General features: G+C 41.2%; 2 protein-coding genes across 6 annotated transcripts; both read right to left on the reverse strand.

Annotated features, from left to right (window-relative positions):
- Positions 1 to 2,947: 2,947 nt before the first annotated feature.
- On the reverse strand, positions 2,948 to 11,597 carry LOC124017876 (zinc finger protein 777-like). 3 transcript variants are annotated; one of them, XM_046333130.1, is made up of 5 exons: positions 10,779 to 11,597; positions 7,712 to 7,802; positions 5,360 to 5,458; positions 5,192 to 5,255; positions 2,948 to 5,013 (listed from the first exon to the last, which is right to left on the reverse strand). In XM_046333130.1, exons 3-5 carry the CDS (start codon positions 5,363 to 5,365, stop codon positions 3,929 to 3,931), a joined length of 1,155 nt encoding a protein of 384 aa, XP_046189086.1. In that variant the 5' UTR covers positions 5,366 to 5,458; positions 7,712 to 7,802; positions 10,779 to 11,597; the 3' UTR covers positions 2,948 to 3,928. The 3 variants fall into 3 exon arrangements, with proteins under 3 accessions (XP_046189086.1, XP_046189085.1, XP_046189084.1); XM_046333129.1 differs by having other exon boundaries at positions 5,360 to 5,463; XM_046333128.1 differs by lacking the exons at positions 7,712 to 7,802; positions 10,779 to 11,597 and adding an exon at positions 5,550 to 6,496 and having other exon boundaries at positions 5,360 to 5,463.
- A 1-nt stretch (position 11,598) lies between these two features.
- On the reverse strand, positions 11,599 to 21,192 carry LOC124017874 (Krueppel-like factor 12). 3 transcript variants are annotated; one of them, XR_006835537.1, is made up of 6 exons: positions 20,370 to 21,192; positions 20,178 to 20,281; positions 20,012 to 20,075; positions 18,041 to 19,838; positions 17,693 to 17,737; positions 17,093 to 17,372 (listed from the first exon to the last, which is right to left on the reverse strand). XR_006835537.1 is itself a non-coding variant. In XM_046333127.1 (4 exons), the coding sequence occupies exons 1-4, from the start codon at positions 20,674 to 20,676 to the stop codon at positions 11,692 to 11,694; spliced, it is 1,566 nt and encodes a 521-aa protein (XP_046189083.1). In that variant the 5' UTR covers positions 20,677 to 21,185; the 3' UTR covers positions 11,599 to 11,691. The 3 variants fall into 3 exon arrangements, 2 of the variants coding, with proteins under 2 accessions (XP_046189083.1, XP_046189082.1); XM_046333127.1 differs by lacking the exons at positions 17,093 to 17,372; positions 17,693 to 17,737; positions 18,041 to 19,838; positions 20,012 to 20,075 and adding exons at positions 11,599 to 12,782; positions 12,959 to 13,022 and having other exon boundaries at positions 20,370 to 21,185; XM_046333126.1 differs by lacking the exons at positions 17,093 to 17,372; positions 17,693 to 17,737; positions 18,041 to 19,838; ... (1 more) ...; positions 20,178 to 20,281; positions 20,370 to 21,192 and adding exons at positions 11,599 to 12,782; positions 12,959 to 13,022; positions 13,125 to 13,228; positions 13,319 to 13,770.
- Positions 21,193 to 22,737: the final 1,545 nt, after the last annotated feature.

A 22,737-nucleotide genomic window follows, 5' to 3' on the forward strand; every position in this document is an offset into this window, starting at 1 on the left:
TTCAAAATAAAATGCTGGTTACACACACGATATATGTTGGTTCAAACTTCCAACATTGCCACCTCCTGCTGTATCATATTGTATCCGCCACTGAAAGGAATCTAATGTTGTTTTATCAGCCTTCATTGACTGTCAATTAAGTGAATAAAAAAAATACTGACCTCCAAAAATAATGATTAAGTACAACAATAGAGAATGCGCATACAACCTGCATTTAAAAGGAATAAATGTACTACTTCAGTTAAAAATAAGTCAATCAAGAGAGAAAGCTAAGGGTTAGTAGTCTCAAAACTAACTGAAGCACCGCACTGAGAATGCATTCTAATTCTGAACAATGTAACAGTAGAAATATTTAAATATCTGAATATAGAATGAATAAATAGCCAATAGGATTTCAGATAGTCCTGAGTAATGGGTAAACAACTACACTGAACAAAAATATAAATGCTACATGTAAAGTGTTGGTCCCATGTTTCATGAGCTGAAATAAAAGATCCCAGAAATGTTCCATAAGCACAATTTTTCCTTTTTCTAAACGTATGTTACCCACAAATGCATATCTGTATTCCCAGCTGTGAAATCCATAGATTAGGTCCTAAAGCATTTATTTCAGTTGACTGTGAATAAATGCAGTTATATGAACTGTAACTCAGTAAAATATTATAAATTGTTGCATTCATATATTTTTTTCAGTGTAAATAACATTTAGGAGATTTGATTTTACAATAAATGACACTAAATACAAAAACACTTCACTAGATGGTACCTTCACATGAAGTAATGTTGTGGGGCTTGCTTGAGCTTTTAAAGTATTTTTGTGGTAGTGGAAGCTCAAGTTTCACTTTACTATTTAAAGCAAATAGTACAATCAATTAAAATGTAGTAAAACAAATTGGTCTGATTACTTTGATAGACTACTATATAAACCTTATTTCTTTGGATTGTGGGGCAGTTAGACAAAAATGTCTAAACTACAGTAGTTGAGTGAAAACTTTGTCTTTCTTCTTCCAGTTATCTTCTGTCAGATGATGGTAACAAAAGTCTGGATCATGTGGACAACACTCGAAGGAAAGCAAAGCAACTCAATCATCCATGCTCGTGTTTCAGATAAATAAATGCATGATTTCCTTTTGTAAAACATTGTGTAAATCAAGTTCGATTTTTGTTGAATGATGATATAATGATCAAACAGTACAACGAATTGTAGGAAACTCAGAAGTCTGCTGTTCAAAGTCAGAAACTCCAAAATTATTTTGGACCTGTCTTGTTGGCAATATGCCGTGCATCTTTAGCCAGATGCCCTGTCGTTTTCCCTGCTGCATATCCATTCATTAATTCAAGCTTTGCTAACATGCTTGTTTCTGGCTGTGATCTGTTGTATAATGCAGTCTTGTTGAAACGAGAGAAAATAAATAATGGTTCTGCAACTTTTTTCCTTTCTGAATATGAAGACTTGCTGTTGTGGTGGAAGGGAGAAACTCAAAAGGAATTAGAAACATTTAGGCTATTATTTGGGGAGGGAAATATGACACAGCTAGTGTTGACAGATCTTTAAAAGTATTTTAGTGGAAGTTGAACTATGTATAATAGGTTTGTATGTAGAACTATTGTTAGCTAGCTGTAGTTGTATCTAATAAAGAAACTATTTAGGCTAACAGTGATCACCATTTCAGCTTGAATAGCAGTGACGTAGAGGACGACATCATACACTAAGTTTCTGTCTAACCTATTGGGAAAGTGTTCAGAAGTTTGAATTAAAAGAAAAGCAGAAATACATGACATTTTAGGCCGAGCCCTACCCATGCCGGTGACGTTCAGGCCCTACCAGCGCCCGATTGCTCAACACAGTAACTTCCTGTTACTTGCTTCCTGCGCTGCACCATGCGCTCCTCTGCCTGAGTATCTATAGCATTGGCTCCATAGGCGGCTCAATGATGAGACATGAGAGCTGACGTTAGTTAGCTACTTTTGGTCACTAAACTCCGACAAAGATCTCTAACTTTTGATTGATGTGCTAATTTATATATTTGTAGTTGATACCAGTTCAATCATTTGAATTTAGAATAGCCTGAACATGTGAAAGCTGGTTTGGTGTCCCTAAATTGAACGGTGCAGTTATTTTATGCAAATCTGTAGTTGATAAAGATCTTAAAGAGTGAAGTTAGGATAGCCTTAATGTTTTAAAGTTGGTCATGTAGCAAGACCATTTTGAATAGCTACCTGTGTATTCCTATGGTTCTCATTCAAACCCCATGTTCATTTCTACCAATTGTATGTGTATATATAGCATCAAATCTTTTGACAAGCAATCTAAATTTTGAATTTAGAATAGTCTGAACATATTAATGTTTGAACATATCAATGTTGGTTTGGAATTGATAATTTAAATGGTTAAAGAGGAGATACTGTAAATGTAGATTATTTTTAAAAAGGTTACCATTCTAGTACGTGGCACATTCTTACCATTAAAATGCATTGGTATCCATGGCAACGGCTTCGTTTGGGCATCTCAACGACGAGACATCTGACTTCAGTTAGCTGCTTTTCGTCACTCTAAACTCAGACAAACCGCTGTAACTTTTTATTGGTAGTAGATAATTATGTTCCGATTCCAGATTTGAATACCAGAGAAGTAGACCTCAATGTCATACCCTCTAGGTTTTTATTTAAAGTGCTGGAAATGTGGTCAAAGTTGCAGATTTGTGTCAAAAATGGTATTATTCACCATGAATGGATGTTGGAAGTCTGGGACTTGATGTCACAATAGGACCTTTAGAATGTTGAATAAAAACCATAGAAGTAAATAAGGGACAAAAAGCTTAATAGTTTAAAAAGTACAAAAGCTATATAAAGTTGTATGCAAGCACATTGGTCCTGACCGCTCTGCACGTTTAAAGTTTGAATGGCGTTTCTAGCTTAAACGGTGTTAGAGGAGTAGTATTCCAAATAATAATAATATAAAAGCATGACAAATTTAAAGTGGGGTCTCGCGCTTAGCAAACCACACTAATAATTAAATTGGTAATAGGGGTGTATGCAGTGCAGCAATCATACAGCAATAATATAATGGTTTATGTCGTCATTCACAGGAAGCTGTAACCACAATGTACTGGATTCTACTTTCAGATATTACTGGGGCTCAGGGTTTTCTTGGCTCCCAAGACTCTTTGCTCTGGCCAAACCCTGCCACTCCCTCGGACGTCAGGTTCTTGAGAGCAATGAGTCCAGATCGGAGTACCTCACAGACCTTTCACTGAATGCGAACACATCCAGGGCCATCTGATTGGTCCAGAAACCGATTGGGTTGGACCAGAGTCAGAAAACGCGTGATTAAAGATATGTTTCTAAAATTAGTCATTGGCATGGACATTTTTAATTGGTTAGAGACGATGCAATTACCAATGACTTTATTTTGTACAACACCCAGTGTCCCTTATCACCACAAACAACTTCAATGATAGCAGTCTCAGACTAAAGTATGTTGTGAACGACAGAGCAGCTGAATAATTTAGTGAGAGTCATCAGGCTAGCTCGGGATCGAGTCTTCTTCATAACTTATACATTATCTAGCCACTCTGGACCAAGCATCAAGCCAGTAAACTGAAAAAACTACCACTACAAACCGGAACTGTTCAATGTGGAAACCAATCAAACTGTTAAAAACACATCGACTCAGTTTTCATATGAAAATCCACGAGTGTGGAGCCCTTACAACTAGGACCAAGAGTTTTCCCCCTGTCTGGTCACATTCTGAGGAAAAACTACTGGCCCTGCATTTCATTACGCCCGGTAGAGTAGTGTTAAATTGCCCCTAGACACTGATGTTGGGTCAGTTTAGCATTTCTTTCTACTAATGGTAAAGGTTAAGATTGTGGGAGAGGAAGCTGATTCTAGATCTGTACCAAGGGGACACTTCACCCTGGAACACTCAGGGCAGGCCAATATCCTGTGGCCTGCCACCAGTGTGGACGAGGAGGTGCTTCTTCATGTTGCCGGACTGGGTGAAGGACTTCCCACAGTAGACACATTGAAATGGTTTCTCTCCGGTGTGCACCCTCTCATGCATCTTCAGCTGGTGGCTGTGGGAGAAGCGCTTGGTACAGTGGCTGCAGCCGTACGGTTTCTCCCCTGTATGGACCCGCATATGACTCCGCAGGTGCGCCGGCTGGTGGAAGGGCTTTCCACAGAGGCTGCACCGGAGTTGCCTCTTGGGCGAGTGAGACGTCAGCTGTTGTGGCTGCTTTTCTATGCCTTTCGGTGACGAAGTGGAGCCTCTGTTGAAATTCAGGAAGTGGGCTGGCTTCCCTCTTTGGGGAACCTGGTGGAGAGTAACCCTTGGGGATGAAAATCTGTTTCGTGTGGACAGTCCATGGAAATCTGACATCTTGGACCTTGATCCTACAGTTGTCCCTTGCTCTGCATGTTGAGTGTCAGGGGGACACTTTGTCTGTCCAGACTCCATTCCCCCTCTTCCTCTGTTGTCCACAAGCTGCCTGCTGTCTGAACAGATGTCTCCAGATGTCAACTCTTGGCCAGTTATGCTCCATTCTGAACTCATATCTGCCTCCACTTTAATGGGAACTGAGTCCACCATCACCACATCAGGCAGCCAGTCCAGAGAGCCTGAAGCAGACATGCAGATCCCAGAGTTACCAGGCGCCCCTCTCCTCTCTGGATGTTCAGACAGCCTTTTGGAGTCTTGCCCTAAATTGTGAGGAGCATTCACAGTTGGGTTGTCAGTCTCTTGGTTCTCTGTCCATTGGGACAGGCTGTATTCTATGGGTTGATGGTCAGTTTCCCAGGTCACACCCTCAGCAACCTGATGGTCCTGTCTTGTTCTGCTGTATTGTGACGCTGGATGCTGGAACGTCTGGTTTTCAGGTTCTATATTGAGTGAGGTGTCTGGAGCTTTTTCTCGGTTGCCCTGCTGGTCCAGATGGTCTGTGGTTTCAGTAGATGACGAAGCACCTGGTTCTGCCACAATGATCTTCTCACTGGCCAGTTGGACAATCTCTGAAATGGGGAAAAGTAAAGCACAGCATCAGCTTCCTGTAGTGGAGACTGATTATTTTTTGCCTTATTAGTTATGGGTTATGACTAAGAAGTTAATCAAATACTGCAATAAACATTGAAGGATCGGTCAAGCAACAAAGTGTAAAGTGCATAGATTAGATAAGTTTAACAAAAATACCTTCTGTTCTGCTGGTGCCATGGTTCTCCATTTTGATAAGAGGTGCCTCCTGCATATCTGCCATCTGGGTTTTGTATTCATCAGGAACATTTTATTATAAAAATATTCCCAACGCCATTGGAAATATGGGGAAATAAAATACATTTGACCATGTCTATGACAACTGACCTGCATACCCCAATCCCGGTCTGTTGCTGTGCGTCCAGAGTCTCTCCAGTTGGCTACATTCTGCGTAAAGTTGCTCCCTTCACTGTCGGCAAAACAATTCTGCACTGCACCAGAAAAGAACAACGCTCAAAAGTCATATATTTCACATGACCCATTCATTTTAACGTTTTGAAATAAGTTTAAAACCTACAATATCCAAGTCTGTCTGTTGGCTTTTCTACGAAGTTCTCTCTTGCCCTTGTCCGGGTAAAATTATCGGTGTCCACGCGTCTGTGAACTGTGCGTCGCAGGACTCCCAATTTATCTGCGTTCCGTCGAGAATTCTGGAATTTTGTCAAAACCAGCTTCCTCCGCAGGTTGTCGATTTCTTTCTGGCTATGGGAAATTTCCAACCGTAAGGCAGCATGGCCGTCATCTACAAGTTTGCAGATTTCGGCAACGGCTGCATTTGCCAAAACCTCAATGATGGAGGCTAGCTGAGCATGAAAGGCTACAGTATCGGACATCTTCTTGGCTCTATGTTAAACGCTTATGTTATAATAATTTGCATTGTTCAGTCAACGTCTTAAGACTTCACTGTTTCCAATATAAACTACGCTTCTTCACGCAACTCTTCTTGTTCCGGAAACAAGATGTCACCTACTTCCTGGATCGTTTTTCAAAATAAACGTTGATTACACACGACGTATGTTAGTTCCAACATTGCTACCGGTTGCTGTATCATATTGTAGCTGCTACTGAAAGGAATATTATATATTTTTTAAATCAGCCTTCTTTGACTTTCATTGAAGTAGTGAATTTAATCAAACACACACTTTGTCCTCCAAAAATGATTATTTTACTATTTAGTTCTACACAAAAAAACAGAATAGGCATACAATCTAAAACAAACAAGTTAGTAAAACTTAGTAAATTAAAGAGTAGGCTACGGGTTAACTTAAGCACACAATGAGAATGCACTCCAATTCTAAACAATGTAACAGTAGACAAATATATATTTGAAATGTAATACAGAATACAGTACCAGTCAATAGTTTGGACCCATCTACTCATTCCAAGGGTTTTCTTTATTTTTACTACTTTCTACATTGTAGAATAATAGTGAAGACATCAAAACTATGAAATAACACATATGGAATCATGTAGTAACCAAAAAAAGTGTTAAACAAATCAAAATATATTTTAGATTTTACATTCTTAAAAGTAGCCACCCTTTGCTTTGACAGCATTGCACACTCTTTGGCATTCTCTTAACCAGCTTCATGAGGAATGCTTTTCCAACCGTCTTGAAGGAGTTCCCACATATGCTGGGCACTCATCCCAAACCATCTCAACTGGGTTGTGGAGGCCAGGTCATCTGATGCAGCACTCTATCACTATCCTTCTTCGTCAAATAGCCTTTACACAGCCTGGAGGTGTGTTGGGTCATTGTCCTGTTGAAAAACAAATGATATCCCATCTCGTTTGCACTTATTGGGACTGGCATATCGCTGCAGAATGCTGTGGTAGCCATGCTGGTTAAGTGTGCCTTGAATTCTAAATAAATCACAGACAGTGTCACCAGCAAAGCACCCCACACCATCACACTTCCTTCTCCATGCTTCACAGTGGGAACCACACATGCGGCGATCATCCGTTCACCTACTCTGCATCTCACAAAAAAAATTGCACATTTGGACTCATCAGAGCAAAGCACAGACTTCCCCCCAGTCATGTCCATTGATCGTGTTTCTTGGCCCAAGCAAGTCTCTTCTCATTGGTGTCTTTTAGCAGTGGCTTCTTTTCAGCAATTCGACCATGAAGGCCTGATTCAGTCTCCTCTGAACAGTTGATGTTGAGATGTTTCGAACTCTGAAGCATTTATTCTGGGCTGCAATCTGAGGTGCAGTTAACTCTAATGAACGTATCCTCTGCAGCAGAGGTAACTCTGGGTCTTCCTTTCCTGTCGTGGTCCTCATGAGAGCCAGTTTCATCATAGCGCTTGATGGTGTTTGCGACTGCACTTGAAGAAACTTTCAAAGTATTTTTTTGAACCTTTATTTAACTATGCAGGTCAGTTAAAAACAAATTATTATTTACAATGACAGCCTACCCCGGCCAAACCCTTACCCAGAATACGCTGGGCCAATTGTGAGCAGCCCTATGGGACTCCCAATCACGGCCGGTTGTGACACAGCCTGGAATCAAACCAGAGTCTGTAGTGACACCTCTAGCACTGAGACACAGTGCCTAAGACCGCTGCGTCACTCTGGCGGCCCACTTGGGAATTAGTAGGTGTGTCCAAACATTTGACTGGTACTGTATATAAATAGCCAAAGGGATTTCTGATAGTCTTGAGTAATAGCTAAACACCTAAATAACATGTTGTCCTTCACAGTGACCTGTAACCAAATGTACTGGCTTCTCCTCCTTTCAGTAACTACTTGGGTTCAGGATCAGATCTCTGGAAAATAAACACATAACAGGACAAAAGATTGTCAGACAAACCAGAATGGAATACATGGAATATGAATGCACAAGTAAAGAATCTTAGGTCTATGGGACACAGACCCTTTTTGAGGTGTTTGCACAGTGTTGACATACAATGATGTTTGCAAGACTGTAACAACCAATCACAGAATGAGATTCATGACATTCCTTTATCTGGAAGGATTTTGGGGGGAAACATGGTTCATGAAACTGACCTCAGAGCATACTAACCTTCCATGTGGAGTACTTCCTGAAAACGTAATTAGTCAGCATTGTATTGAAGGTTCGACAGACCAGAAACAGGTTCCAGTTGCCTCACTTCCCCTCCACACACAACAGGATTGTTTATTGAAATATATAAATAACTCAGCAATAAAAGAAACATCCCTTTTTTCAGGACCCTGTCTTTCAAAGATAATTCGTAAAAATCAAAATAACTTCATATATCGTCATTGTAAAGGGTTTAAACACTGTTTCCCATGCTTGTTCAATGAACTATAAACAATTAATGAACATGCACCTGTGGAACGGTCGTTAAGACACTACCAGCTTACAGACGGTAGGCAATTAAGGTCACAGTTATTTAAACTTAGGACACTAGAGGCCTTTCTACTTACTCTGAAAAACACCAAAAGAAAGCTATCCAGGGTCCCTGCTCAACTGCGTGAACGTGCCTTCAGCATGCTGCAAGGAGGCATGAGGACTGCAGATGTGGCCAAGGCAATAAATTGCAATGTCCGTAATATGAGACGCCTAAGACAGCGCTACAGGGAGACAGGGCGGACAGCTGATCGTCCTCGCAGTGGTAGATCACGTGTAACAACACCTGCACAGGATCGGTACATCCGAACATCACACCTGAGGGACAGGTACAGGATGGCAAGAACAACTGGCAGAGTTAAACCAGGAACGCACAATCCCTCCATCAATAAGCTGAGAGGCTGGACTGAGGGCTTGTAGGCCTGTTGTAAGGCAGGTCCTCACCAGACATCACCGGCAACAACGTTGCCTATGGGCACAAACCCATCGTCGCTGGACCAGACAGGACTGGCAAAAAGTGCTCTTCACTGACGAGTCGCGGTTTTGTCTGACATGGGGTGATGGTCGGAATTCGCATTTATCGTTGAAGGAATGAGCGTTACACCGAGGCCTGTACTCTGGAGCGGTATCGATTTGGAGGTGGAGGGTTCATCATAGTCTGGGGCGGTGTGTCACAGCATCATCGGATTGAGCTTGTTGTCATTGCAGGCCATCTCAACGCTGTGCGTTACAGGGAAGACATCCTCCTCCCTCATGTGGTACCCTTCCTGCAGGCTCATCCTGACATGACCCTCCAGCATGACAATGCCACCAGCCATACTGCTCGTTCGTTCTGTGCATGATTTTCTGCAGGACACGAATGTCAGTGTTCTGCCATGGCCAGCAAAGAGCCATTGAGCATGTCTGTGACCTGTTGGATCGGAGGGTGAGGGCTAGGGCCATTCCCCCCCCCAGAATTGTCCAGGAACTTGCAGGTGCCTTGGTGGAAGAGTGGGTAACATCGCACAGCAAGAACTAGCAAATCGGGTGCAGTCCACGAGGAGGAGATGCACTGCAGTAGTTCATGCAGCTGGTGGCCACACCAGATACTGACTGTTGCTTTTGATTTTGACCCCCCTTTGTTCAGGGACACATTATTCCATTTCTGTTAGTCACATGTCTGTGGAACATGTTCCGTTTATGTCTCAGTTGTTGAATCTTGTTATGTTCATACAACTATTTATACATGTTAAGATTGCTGTAAAAGCAGTTGACAGTGAGAGGACCTTTCTTTTTTTGCTGAGGAGATATATATATATATATTTAACAGTGTCTTAAAGCATGATTTAGAAATAACTAACTATTAGTTTGAATTTGACATTACCCAGGACTCCTGTAAGACTCCATATTGTTTCATCTGTAGGTGCTACATGCCAATACATGGTGTCATATGAAGATAAATTGCTTGCTCTGTCATATGCATTTTGATTTCAATAACATTTCTTACATATATTTCAGAATATAGAAAAATATCAACATGAAGTGAAAAGATCCCACTTTTGATTTGGCTAATTTTTCAATATATTATTGGACATAATACACTATGGGCATATCAAAGATACAGAGTGGAATCTCTGCTACTTTTAGAGTAATAAACACATTTTTAAGCATTACCAACAGAGTGAATGTGAAAATGGATTCAAAATAGTCACCTCTGCTGTTGATTTGCAGGATGTGCAATGACACTTTAAAAAAACGTTTTTTTTTTATTTGACCTTTATTTAACTAGGCAAGTCAGTTCAGAACAAATTCTTATTTTCAATGACGGCCTAGGAACAAAGGAGGGCTGTGATTGGTTACATTGTTAACTATGCCAAAGTATCTCTATAAAAGAAGCCATAACTTTAAAGCTAGCAGAACTTTGAATTGAATTGTACATTATGTTTGACAATATTTGTAAAAAAAAATGTTTAAAGCCTAATAAATAAAAAAACATGTACTTTTAATATTCCTTTATAAATATTCATAAATGAATGCAAGAAATGTGTTATTGCAATCAATATACTAATCAAAATACAGAGCAAGTGGTAAAGTTGTATATGACACTAAATGTTGCTTTGTAGCACCTATAACTGAAGCGTGGAACCTTAAAAAGTAATATTTGGTCAGGCCAAAATGGCATAAATATTCAAACTTCAATTAATTACGCTTTAGGATACATATGTCAAATATATCCCAAAAATCCATCCTCCAAAGGACCATTCTATGGATTCTAATTATGTGACTAAATATCTCAGCAACGTTGAATAGAAAAGTGTTTTCCTAGGCAGAATATGATGGGAAGGGTAGAGGGGTATCAAGATGGCTTTATCGAACTCTAGAAATCCAACCATGTTAAACCCTGTATAAACAACAAACATTGACAGCTTACCATTCCAGTCAGCACTCTCTCTCTCTCCTTGTAACTGCTGGGTCGCCAGGTTCGTTTCCAGGGCAAGGAGTGTGCTGGCGTCTGGGAACCCTGCGCCTTCCTCCTCCTCATCCCTGCGTCCAAGTACGAACAGAGACGAGCAACAAACAACAGGCCTTGCTCGCCCAGGCACCTGTCCAGTGCTTCCGGAACTCTGTTCACAATGATATAAAATCTATCTACATCGTTACAGTCTATCAGTCTGATAGGGAATCTGTCTTATTGACAGGTTAATGGAAATGTAGTCTTAATTATTGTGCTTTGGTTCCCCACTGCACAAATAAAAATTCATAAGGATGTAGCCAAGCGGTTAAGAGCGTTGAGCCAATAACTGAAAGGCCGCAGGTTGGAATCACCTAGCCGACAAGCTGAAAAATCTGTCAATGTGCCCTTGAGCACAGCACTTAACCCTAAATGCTCTTGTTGCTATGAATAAGAGTGTCTGCTAACTGACTAAAATACATTTAAAATCTTCACCTGTAATAACTTATACATGATCAATCCACGTTGGACCAAGCATCAAGCCAGTTGACCTGAAAACACGACCACTACACACAGAGGGAAGCGGTCAATGAGGAAACCATTCAAAGTGAAAAACACATGGACCCAGTATTCATATATAAACCACAGTAGTGTTGAGACATTCCATTTACAACTAGGGCCAGGAGTTTTTCCCTGGCCTGGTCACGTGGTGAGGAAAAACTCCAGGCCCTGCCTATCATTACACTGGGAGGAGTAGTGTGAAGTTGCCCTTAGATGCTGATGTTGGGTCAATTTAAAGAATTTAAAAAATCCACTAATGGTCAAGGTTAAGATTGTGGGAGAGGAAGCTGATCCTAGATCTGTATCTAGTCTGAACTATAGCCTGGAACACTCAGGGCAGCCCAACGTCCTGTGGCCTGCCGCCAGTGTGGACGAGGAGGTGCTTCTTCATGTGACAGGACTGAGTGAAGCACTTCCCACAGTAGACACATTGAAACGGTTTCTCTCCGGTGTGCACCCTCTCATGCCTCTTTAGCTGGTGGCTGTGGGAGAAGCGCTTGGTGCAGTGGCTGCAGCCGTACGGTTTCTCCCCTGTATGGACCCGCATGTGCCTGCTTAGGTACGCCTGGGGGAAGGGCTTCCCGCAGAGGCTGCACCGGAGATATCTCTTGCTGGAGTGAGACGTCAGCTGTTGCGGCTGCTTTTCTATGCCTTTCGATGAAGAAGTGGAGCCTCTGTTGAAATTTGGGAAGGGGGCTGGCTTCCCTCTTTGGGGAACCTGTTGGAGAGTAACCCTTGGGGATGAAAAGCTGTTTCGGTTGGACAGTCCATTGAAATCTGGCATCTTGGACCTTGATCCTACAGTTGTCCCTTGTTCTGCATGTTGAGTGTCAGGGGGACACTTTGTCTGTCCAGACTCCATTCCCACTCTTCCTCTGTTGTCCACAAGCTGCCTGCTGTCTGAACAGATGTCTCCAGATGTCAACTCTTGGCCAGTTATGCTCCATTCTGAACTCATATCTGCCTCCACTTTAATGGGAACTGAGTCCACCATCACCACATCAGGCAGCCAGTCCAGAGAGCCTGAAGCAGACATGTAGACCCCAGAGTTACCTGGCGCCCCTCTCCTCTCTGGATGTTCAGACAGCCTCTTGGAGTCTGGCCCTGCATTGTGAGGAGCATTCACAGTTGGGTTGTCAGTCTCTTGGTTCTCTGTCCATTGGGACAGGCTGTATTCTATGGGTTGATGGTCAGTTTCCCAGGTCACACCCTCAGCAACCTGATGGTCCTGTCTTGTTCTGCTGTATTGTGATGCTGGATGCTGGAACGTCTGGTTGTCAGGTTCTATATTGAGTGAGGTGTCTGGAGCTCTGTGTCTGTTGCCCTGCTGGTCCAGATGGTCTGTGGGTTCAGTAGATGATGAAGAACCTGGTTCTGCCACAATGATCTTCTCACTGCTCTCACTGACTGGTTGGACAATCTCTGAAATGGGTCAACGTAAAGCACAGCATCAGCTTCCTGTAGTGGAGACGTTTTCTTCTTTGCCTTATTTATTGGTTATGAGTTATGAAGTTAATAAAATACTGAAATAAACATTGACAACTTTACTGAACATGTACATTGCATAGGGTTGGATTAGTTTCAACAACAACAAATACCTTCTATTGTACTGGTGTCAAGGTTCTCCATTTTGACACAAGTTTCCTCTTGCATATCTGCCATCTGTGTTTTGTATTCATCAGAAACCTTTAATTAATAACATATCCACAACAGCACTTGAAATATGATTAAACAATAATACATTTGACCATGTCTATAACTGACCTGCATGCCCCCATTATGGTCTGTCGCTGTGCGTCCTGCGTCTGTCCAGGTAGTGACATCCTGCATGAAGTTGCCTTCTTCAATGTCGTCAAAACGATTCTTCACTGCACCAAACAAGAGAAACCCTCGTAAACGTTATAGATTCTACATTACCAACCATTTTTAAAAGTGTTTAAATAAGGTAAACAACCTACAATATCCAAGTCTGCCTGTCGACTTCACTACAAAGCTCCCTCTTCCCCGGGCAACATGATTAGTGTCCACGTGCCTGTGAACTGTGCGTCGCAGGGCTCCAAATCTATCTGCGCTCCGTCGAGAAGTCTGACATTTAGTCAAAACCAGCTTCCTCCGCAAGTTCTCAATTTCTTTCTGGCTATGGGAAATTTCCAAACGTAAAGCAGCATGGCCGTCATCTACAAGTTTGCAAATTTCGGCAACGGCTGCATTCGCCAATACCTCGACGATGGAGGCTAGCTGAGCATGAAATGCGACAGTATCGGACATGTCCTTAGCACTATGTTTATGTTAAGCACTTATGTTATAGTAATTTGCATTGCAGTGTAAAGTCAACGTCTTCAGACTACACAGTTCACACCATAGAGCATTGAACACAATTGTAGTTGTTTTTGTTCTGCTACTTCCTGGATCGTTCTTCAAAATAAAAAGAGTTTGCTTTTCAAAATAAAGGTTGGTCACACACACACACACACACACACACGATTTACCTTAGTTCAATCTTCCAACATTGCCACCTGCTGCTGTATCATATTGTTGCTGCTATTAAAAGGAATCAAATTGTTTACCAAATTATAATTTGCCTTTCAATTAAGTGAATAAAAACATAACAAGCACACGTCGTCCTTCAACAATTTTACTAATAAGTTAAAGTAAAAAAGATAGACTCAGCATACAACCTGAATTTAAAAGGAATAAATGTACTCCTTCAGTTAAAAATAAGTCAATCAAGAGAGAAAGCTAAGGGTTAGTAGTCTCCAAACTAACTGAAGCACCACACTGAGAATGCATTCTAAATCTGAATAATGTAACAGTAGAAATAACAATCTGACTAGATATAAATATTTTTTTTATATAAATTACAAATCTGTATAAAGAAATTACTAACTAGATGGTAACTTTACATGAAGTAAAGTTCTGGGGCTTGCTTTAGCTCCTTAAAGTGGAAGAAGTTGAACCAGTTTACTTTACTATTTAAAGCAAAGCATTTACTTTAAATAGTGCATTCGAAAGTATTCAGACCCCTTGACTTTTATCACATTCTGTTACTTTACAGCCTTATTCTACAATGGATTAAATAGTCCCCTGCCCCCCTCAATCTACACACAATACCCCATAATGAAAAATAAAAAATAGGTTTTTAGAAAATGTTGCAAAAAAAATAATGAATAAAACTGAAATATGACATTTACATAAGTATTCAGACCATCACTCAGTACTTTATTGAAGCACTTATGGCAGTGATTACAGCCTCGAGTCTTCTTGGGTATGACGCTACAAGCTTGGCACACCTGTATTTGGAGAGTTTCTCCCATTCTTCTCTGCAGATCCTCTCAAGCTCTGTCAGGTTGGATGGGGAGCGTCACTGCACAGCTATTTTCCAAGTCTCTTCAGAGATCGATCGGGTTCAAGTCCGGGCTCTGGCTGGGCCACTCAAGGACATTCAGAGACTGCTCCCATAGCCACTCCTGCGTTGTCTTGGCTGTGTGCTTAGAGTCATTTTCCTGTTGGAAGCTGAACCTTCACCCTCTGTCTGAGGTCCTGAGCACTCTGGAGAAAGTTTTCATCAAGGACCTCTCTGTACTTTGCTCCATTCAGCTTTCCCTCGATCCAGACTAGTCTCACAGTCTCTGCCACTGAAAAACTTCCCCAAAGCATGATGCTGCCACCACCATGCTTCACCGTAGGGAGGGTGCCAGGTTTCCTCCAGATGTGACACTTGGCATTCAGGACAAAGAGTTCAATCTTGGTTTCATCAGACCAGATAATCTTGTTTCTCATGGTCTAAGAGACTTTAGGTGCCTTTTGGTTTACTCCAAGCGGGCTATCATGTGCATTTTACTAAGAAGTGGCTTATGTCCGTCCACTGTACCCTAAAGACCTGATTGGTGGAGTGCTGCAGAGATGGTTGTCCTTCTGGAAGGTACTCCCATCTCCACAGAGGAACTCTAGAGCTCTGTTAGAGTGCCCATCCGGCTCTTGGTCACCTCCCTGACCAAGGCCCTTCTCCCCCGATTGCTCAGTTTTGCCGGGCGACCAAGAAGAAGAGTCTTGGTGGTTCTAAACTATTTCAATTTAAGTATGATGGGGTCAATGTGTTCTTGTGGACCTTCACAGTGCTGCAGAATTTTTTTGGTACCTTTCCCCAGATCTGTGCCTCGACACAATTCCTTCAACCTCATGGCTTGGTTTTTGCTCTGACATGGACTGTCAACTGTGGGACCTTATAGACAGGTGTGTGCCTTTGCAAATCATGTCCAATCAATTGAATTTACCACAGGTGGACTACAATCAAGTTGTAGAAATATATCGAGAATCAATGGAAACAGGGTGCAACTGAGCTCAATTTCTAGTCTCATAGCAACGGGTCTGATTACTTATGTAAATTAGGTATTTTTTTAAATGTTTTATACATTTGCAAACATTTCTAAAATCCTGTTTTCACTTTGTCATTATAGTGTAGTGTGTAGATTGAAAAATAATAATTTAATCCATTTTAGAATAAGGTTGTAACGTAACAATGTGGAAAAAGGGAAGGGGTCTGAATACTTTCTGAATGCACTGTAGTCAAGTTATATTAGGTAAAACAATTGGTCTGATTACTTTGACAGACTACTATATCAACCTTATTGCTTTGGATTGTAGGGCAGTAAGATCACAATGTCTAAACTACAGTTGAGTGTGAAAACTGAAAGAAGAAAGACATAGGACATAGATCTGTCAGATGATGGTAATAAAAGGCTGGATTATGTAGACAACACTCGTAGGAAAGCAAAGCAACTCAATCCATGCTGGGGGTTTCAGATAAATAGATGCATTTGGTAAAAATGTCAATAAAGTTTGATTTTTGTTTGATGATGTAATGATCAAACAGTAGAGTATTCATAGGTCTGTTGTTCAAAGTGAGATAGAAAATGAAGACTTTCTGTTGTGGTGGAAGGGAGAAACTCATAAGGAATTAGAAACATTTAGGCTATTATTTGGGAAGGGAAATATGATGGTGCATCTAGTGATGACATCTTTTTAAAAGTATTTTAGTGGTAGTTGAACTATTTGAATGAAAAGAAAAGCAGGGGCATGACATTTTAGGCCGAGCCCTACCCATGCTGGTGACGCTCAGGACCTACCCTATCGTAGCCCGATTTCTCAACACAAAATAAGAAACACAGTAACTTCCTCCATTAGTATCAGTAGCTAATCTCGGTTTGTCCCTTGCTTCCTGCACTGCCCCATGCTCTCCTCTGCATGTGTGAGTACCGATAGCAACAGCTACATTTGGGCTGCTCAATGACGAGACAAGAGAGCTGTTAGCTAGCTACTTTTCGTCACTCTAAACTCCGACAACTGCTGTACGCTTTTATGGATATGCTAATTTATGCACATTTGTAGTTATAGTTTTTAAATGTTTTAAATATTTTTTTAGTTAAGATGGCCTCAACATGTGAAAATTGGTTTGGTGTCTCTAACTTGGAACAGTTCAATAGTTCCTTTTACAGAGAATTTTATGCAAATGTAGTTATAGTCCATCAGTTTTAAAGCATTTTAAGGGTAGGATAGCCGAATGTTTTAAAGTTTGGTCTTGTAGCTTAATTGGCCAAGGTGCCAGACTGTTTTGAATATCTACCTCTGTATTCCTATAGTTCTCATCCAAACCCATGTTCATTTATGAAACATTTTATTGGTTATAGTTTTAAAAGTATATACAGTACCAGTCAAAAGTTTGGACACACCTACTCATTCAAGGGTTTCTTTATTTTTTACTATTTTTTACATTATAGAATAATAGTGAAGACATCAAAACTATGAATTAACATATGGAATCATGTAGTAATTTAAAAAAGAGTTCATATAAAATATCCTTTATATTCTTCAAAGCAGCCACTCTTTGCCTTGATGACAGCTTTCTCAGGATGGTACGGAAGGTTCCGCTACCAGAGACAGGTTCCAGCAGCCTCTCTTCCCATCCACACGCAGCATATCCCAGAAGATCCACACCAGCGACTCCAGAGGAAGCTGCAAAGAAAGTTAATTCAGTGGTTTCCATATTTTATAGTTCAGGTGCTAGTCCGGAACAATCAGTTTGGCCGCTAAGCAGTGGTATGTATGTATGTTTTATATATATATAGAGAGAGGAAAGTCACCTAAGCTGCATGTCCAAGTCTAGAAGACATTTATATTAATCTATTATATGAATTTATCACAAAAAATAATTAGCATCATGTATGGATAATCAAAAACAATGAGTGAACGGTTTCAAATCTGATATTATGAAAGTAGGAAGGTGATGTTCTGCCTGTTCTAGGTTAGATAAACCAACAGGTACTGTTACTTACCTCCAGGAGATGAAGTTTCCCCAGACCATGGTACCTCTGGGGATTCTGAGAGTAAAGAAGAGGTGAGTGAGTAGCTTTGTTCGAGAGTACTGGTGCACATCCTAACTGGTTTAGCTTACTCGAAACACATCAGGATGGAAAAGAATAAATCAAGAGAGAATTCTGATTGAATGGATTCTAATTCTATTCATTCTAATTCTGGGACTCAAAAACAAATTGCCACTTTGAATAGGTTTTCCTAGGCTGAATATTATGGAAAGTGTAAAGTGATATCAAGATAGTTCTATAAAGCCGCCGATAAATCTAACCATAATAAACCCTCTATAAAGTCAACCATTGACAGCCTACCATTCCAGGTCAGCACTCTCGCCTTGCACGTGCTGGGTCGCCAGATCTGTTTCAAGGGCCAGGAGTGTGCTGGCACCCAGGGAACCTGTGGCTCTTCTCTTCTGCCATGTCGATGTCCAGAAAGTGACAGTCATCGTCACACTCTTCCCTGCACCCTCCTCCTCCCTATGTCCAGGTACGAGATGAGCCGAGCAATGCGTTCTCGACCACCAACAGGCCTAGCTCACCCAGACACCTGTCCAGAGCTTCTTTGTTAATTGCTGTTCTTTGGTTTACCACTGCACCAATACAAATTCATAAGGATGTTTAAAATCTTCACCTGTAATAACTTATACATTATCAATCCACTCCGGACCAAGCATCAAGACAGCTGACCTGAAAACACTACCACTACACACCGATGGTAGTGTTCAATGTGGTAAATATCCAAACTGTTAAAAACAAAGACCCAGTATGCATATTAAAACACAGTAGTGTTGAGCTATTCCCCTTACAACTAGGGCCAGGAGTTTTTCCCTGGTCTGGTCACGTGGTGAGGAAAAACTCCTGGCCTTGCCTATAATTACACCAGGCGGAGTAGTGTGAAGTTGCCCCTACACACTGATCTTGGGTCAGTTTTAGATGTTTTCCTACTAATGGTTAAGGTTAGGATTGGAGAAGAGGAAGCTGATCCTAGATCTGTACCAAGGGAAAATTTCACCCTGGAACACTCAGGGCAGCACAGTGTCCTGTGGCCTGCCACCAGTGTGGACGAGGAGGTGCCTCTTCATGTGACTAGACTGGGTGAAGCACTTCCCGCAGTAGACACAGTGAAATGGTTTCTCTCCGGTGTGGACTCTCTCATGCATCTTCAACTGGTGCCTGTGGGAGAAGCGCTTTGTGCAGTGGCTGCAGCCGTACGGTTTCTCCCCCGTATGGACCCGCATATGACTCCGCAGTTGCGCCGGCTGAGGGAAAGGCTTTCCACAGAGGCTGCACCGGAGTTGCCTCTTGGGCGAGTGAGATGTTAGCTGTTGCCCCTGCTTTTCTTTGCCTTTCGATGAAAAATTGTAGCCTCTGTTGAAATTCAGGAAGGGGGCTGGCTTCCCTCTTTGGGGAACCTGGAGGAGAGTAACACTTGGAGATGAAAAGCTGTTTTGGGTGGACAGTCCGTTGAAATCTGGCAACTTGGACCTTGGTCCTACATTTGTCCCTTGTTCTGCATGTTGAGTGTCAGGGGGACATGTCTGTCCAGACTCCATTCCCCCTCTTCCTCTGTTGTCCACAAGCTGCCTGCTGTCTGAACAGACCTCTCCAGATGTCAACTCTTGGCCAGTTATGCTCCATTCTGAACTCATATCTGCCTCCACTTTAATGGGAACTGAGTCCACCATCACCACATCAGGCAGCCAGTCCAGAGAGCCTGAAGCAGACATGCAGACCCCAGAGTTACCAGGCGCCCCTCTCCTCCCTGGATGTTCAGACAGCCTCTTGGAGTCTTGCCCGGAATTCTGAGGAGCTTTCACAGTTGGGTTGTCAGTCTCTTGGTTCTCTGTCCAATGGGACAGGCTGTATTCTATGGGTTGATGGTCAGTTTCCCAGGTCACACCCTCAGCAACCTGATGGTCCTGTCTTGTTCTGCTGTATTGTGATGCTGGATGCTGGAACGTCTGGTTTTCAGGTTCTATATTGAGTGAGGTGTCTGGAGCTCTGTGTCTGTTGCCCTGCTGGTCCAGGTCTGTGGGTTCAGTAGATGATGAAGAACCTGGTTCTGCCACAATGATCTTCTCACTGCTCTCACTGACTGGTTGGACAATCTCTGAAATGGGTCAACGTAAAGCACAGCATCAGCTTCCTGTAGTGAAGACGGATTATTTTTTTGCCTTATTTATTAGTTATGGCTTATGACTAAGAAGTTTATCAAATACTGCAATAAAGGCTTTACTCAACAATGTGTAAATGGCATAGATTTGATTAGTTGCATAAAATGACCTTCTGTTCTGCTTGAGCCAAGGTTCTCCATTTTGATAAGAGGTGACTCTTGCATATCTGCCATCTGTTTTGTTATCATCAGAAACATTTGATTAGAAAAATATCCCCGACACCATTTGAAATGAGAAAACAAATCATCAATTTGACCATGTCTATGACAACTGACCTGCATGCTCCCATCCGGGTCTGTCGCTGTGCGTCTTGCGTCATTCCAGTTCGTGACATCCTTTGTGAAGTTGTCCCCTTCACTGTTGGAACAACGATTCTCCACTGCACCAGAAAAATAAACCATCATAAATGTTATATATTCTACATTACAAATGATTTTGAACGTGTTTCAATAAGGTAAAAAACATACAATATCCATGTCTGCCTGATGACTTTCCAACAAAGCTCGCTCTTGCTCGGGCAACAAGATCGGTGTCGCGCCTGTGAACTGTGCGTCGCAGGGCTCCGAATTTCTCTGTGCCCCGTTGAGAACTCTGGTATTTTGTCAAAAGCAGCTTCCTCCGCAGGTTATCAATTTCTTTCTGGCTATGGGAAATTTCCATACGTAAGGCAGCATGGCCATCATCTACAAGTTTACAGATTTCGGCAACCGCTGCATTCGCCAAAACCTCAATTATCGAAGCTAGCTGAGCATGAAAGGCGACGCTATCGCACATGTCTTTGGAACTATGTAAATATTCAATAATGATGTTATAGTAATTTGCAGTATTCAGTCAATGTTTTGAGAATTTAAAGTTCACAATGTTGACGGTATACTACAAACACAGAAATTAATTCCGGAAACAAAACTAGGGCTACTTCCTGAACTGTTTTTCAAAATAAAAGGTTGGTTTTTAAAATAAAAAATTGGTTACACACACGACTTGTTAGTTCTACCTGTCAACGTTGCCACCCGCTGCTTTATCATGTTGTTGGTGCTACTAAAATGAATCGAATGTTTTGAAAATCCGCCTTCCTTGTCCTCCAAAAAATTATTTCACTATTAAGTTCAAATACAAAAATATAGAATCCGCAAACAACCTGAATTTAAAGAGAATACATATATTTATTCGGTTAAAAATAAGTAAATAAAAGCTAAGGTTTAGTAGTCTCAAAACGAACTGAAGCACCGCACTGAGAAAGCACACATGTTAATCTGTAAATATAATGGATAAATAGCCAATGGGATTCCTAGCTAACAACATTTCATTGTTTGTTTTTACAAATTAGAATATTGTAAATGGAAAAAAAAACATTGCTAACTTTACATTAAGTAAAGTTGTGGGGCTTTCTTTAGCTCTAAAAGTATTTTGTGGTAGTGGAAGTAGTATAAAACCTTAACTATTTATATAGTAATAGTTAAATGTTTTAAATCATTTCAAGTTACAATGGCCTTAACATGTCAAAGTTGGTTTGGTCTATCTTGAACGTTTCAATAGTTTACTGTTGGTGAGTTATTTTATGCTAATTTCTGCAAATTGATATAGTTATAGGCAATAACAGTTTAAAATAATTTTAAATTAGGAAAGCCTGAACATTTTAATGTTGGTCTGGTAGTTTAATTGGCCAAGGAGCAAGACCGTTTTCAATAGCTACCTCTGTATTCCTATGGTCCTCATTCAAACCGATGTTAATTTAATGCAAATTGTAAATGGTTATGGTTAAAAAGTATATAAGAAGAAAAAAATATTTTGACGAGCAATCTAAGTATGGTCAGATCGAACCTGTCAACGTTGGTTTGGAGTTGATAGCTTAAAATGGTGAAAAAGGAGGTCTAAACAAAAACAAAAAACATTTTTTTTGTCCATTCTAGTCTATGGCCCATTTTTCTGCAATTGAAATGCATTGGTATCCATAGCAACAAAGCTGCTGAAGGATGAGACAAACAGCTGTATCTTTTGATTGGTAGTAGATAATTATGTTCTCATTCCAGATTTAAATACCAGAGAAGTAGACCTCAATGTCATACCCTCTAGGTTTTTATCTAAAGTGCTGGAAATGTGGTCAAAGTTGCCGATTTGTGTCAAAAGTTGCATTCTTCACCGTGAATGGATGTTGGAAGTCTGGGAGTTGATGTCACATGTCACAATAGGACCTTTAGAATGTTGAATAAAAACTAAGAAAGTTAATAAAGGCCTAAAAGCGTAGTAGTTTAAAAAGTACAAAAGGGGCACCCGAGAGGTGCAGTGGTCAAAGGCACTGCAGCTCAGTGCAAGAGGCGTCACTACAGACACCCTGGTTGGAATCCAGGTTGTATCACAACCGGCCATGATTGGGAGTCCAATAGGGCGGCGCACAATTGTCCCAGCGTCGTCCGGGTTTGGCCTGTGCAGGCCGTCATTGTAAATAAGAATTTGTTCTTATCGGATTTGCACATTTAAATAAAGGTTAAATAAAAAATAATTTAAAGAGTTCTATGCATGCACACTGGTCCTAACCTCGCAGCACATTTAAAGTTTGAATGACGTTTCTAGCTTAATTAAAAGGTGTAAGAGGAGTAGCCTTCCAAATAATAATAAAATTAAGTATGACAAATATTTAAAGTGGGGTCTCTTCCATCACAAGCCCCCTTTCATAATCACATTGGTAATAGGGCTGTATGCAGCGCAGCGATTATGTAATGGTTTATATCGTCATTTAAAGTAACCTGCAACCACAAAATACTGGCTTCACCTACTCTCAGATACTACTGGTGCTCAGGGTTTTCCTGGCTATCAAGGCTACTTGCTCCTGCCAAA

The sequence above is a fragment of the Oncorhynchus gorbuscha genome, unplaced genomic scaffold (assembly GCF_021184085.1).
Source record: "Oncorhynchus gorbuscha isolate QuinsamMale2020 ecotype Even-year unplaced genomic scaffold, OgorEven_v1.0 Un_scaffold_346, whole genome shotgun sequence".
Lineage (NCBI taxonomy): Eukaryota > Metazoa > Chordata > Actinopteri > Salmoniformes > Salmonidae > Oncorhynchus > Oncorhynchus gorbuscha.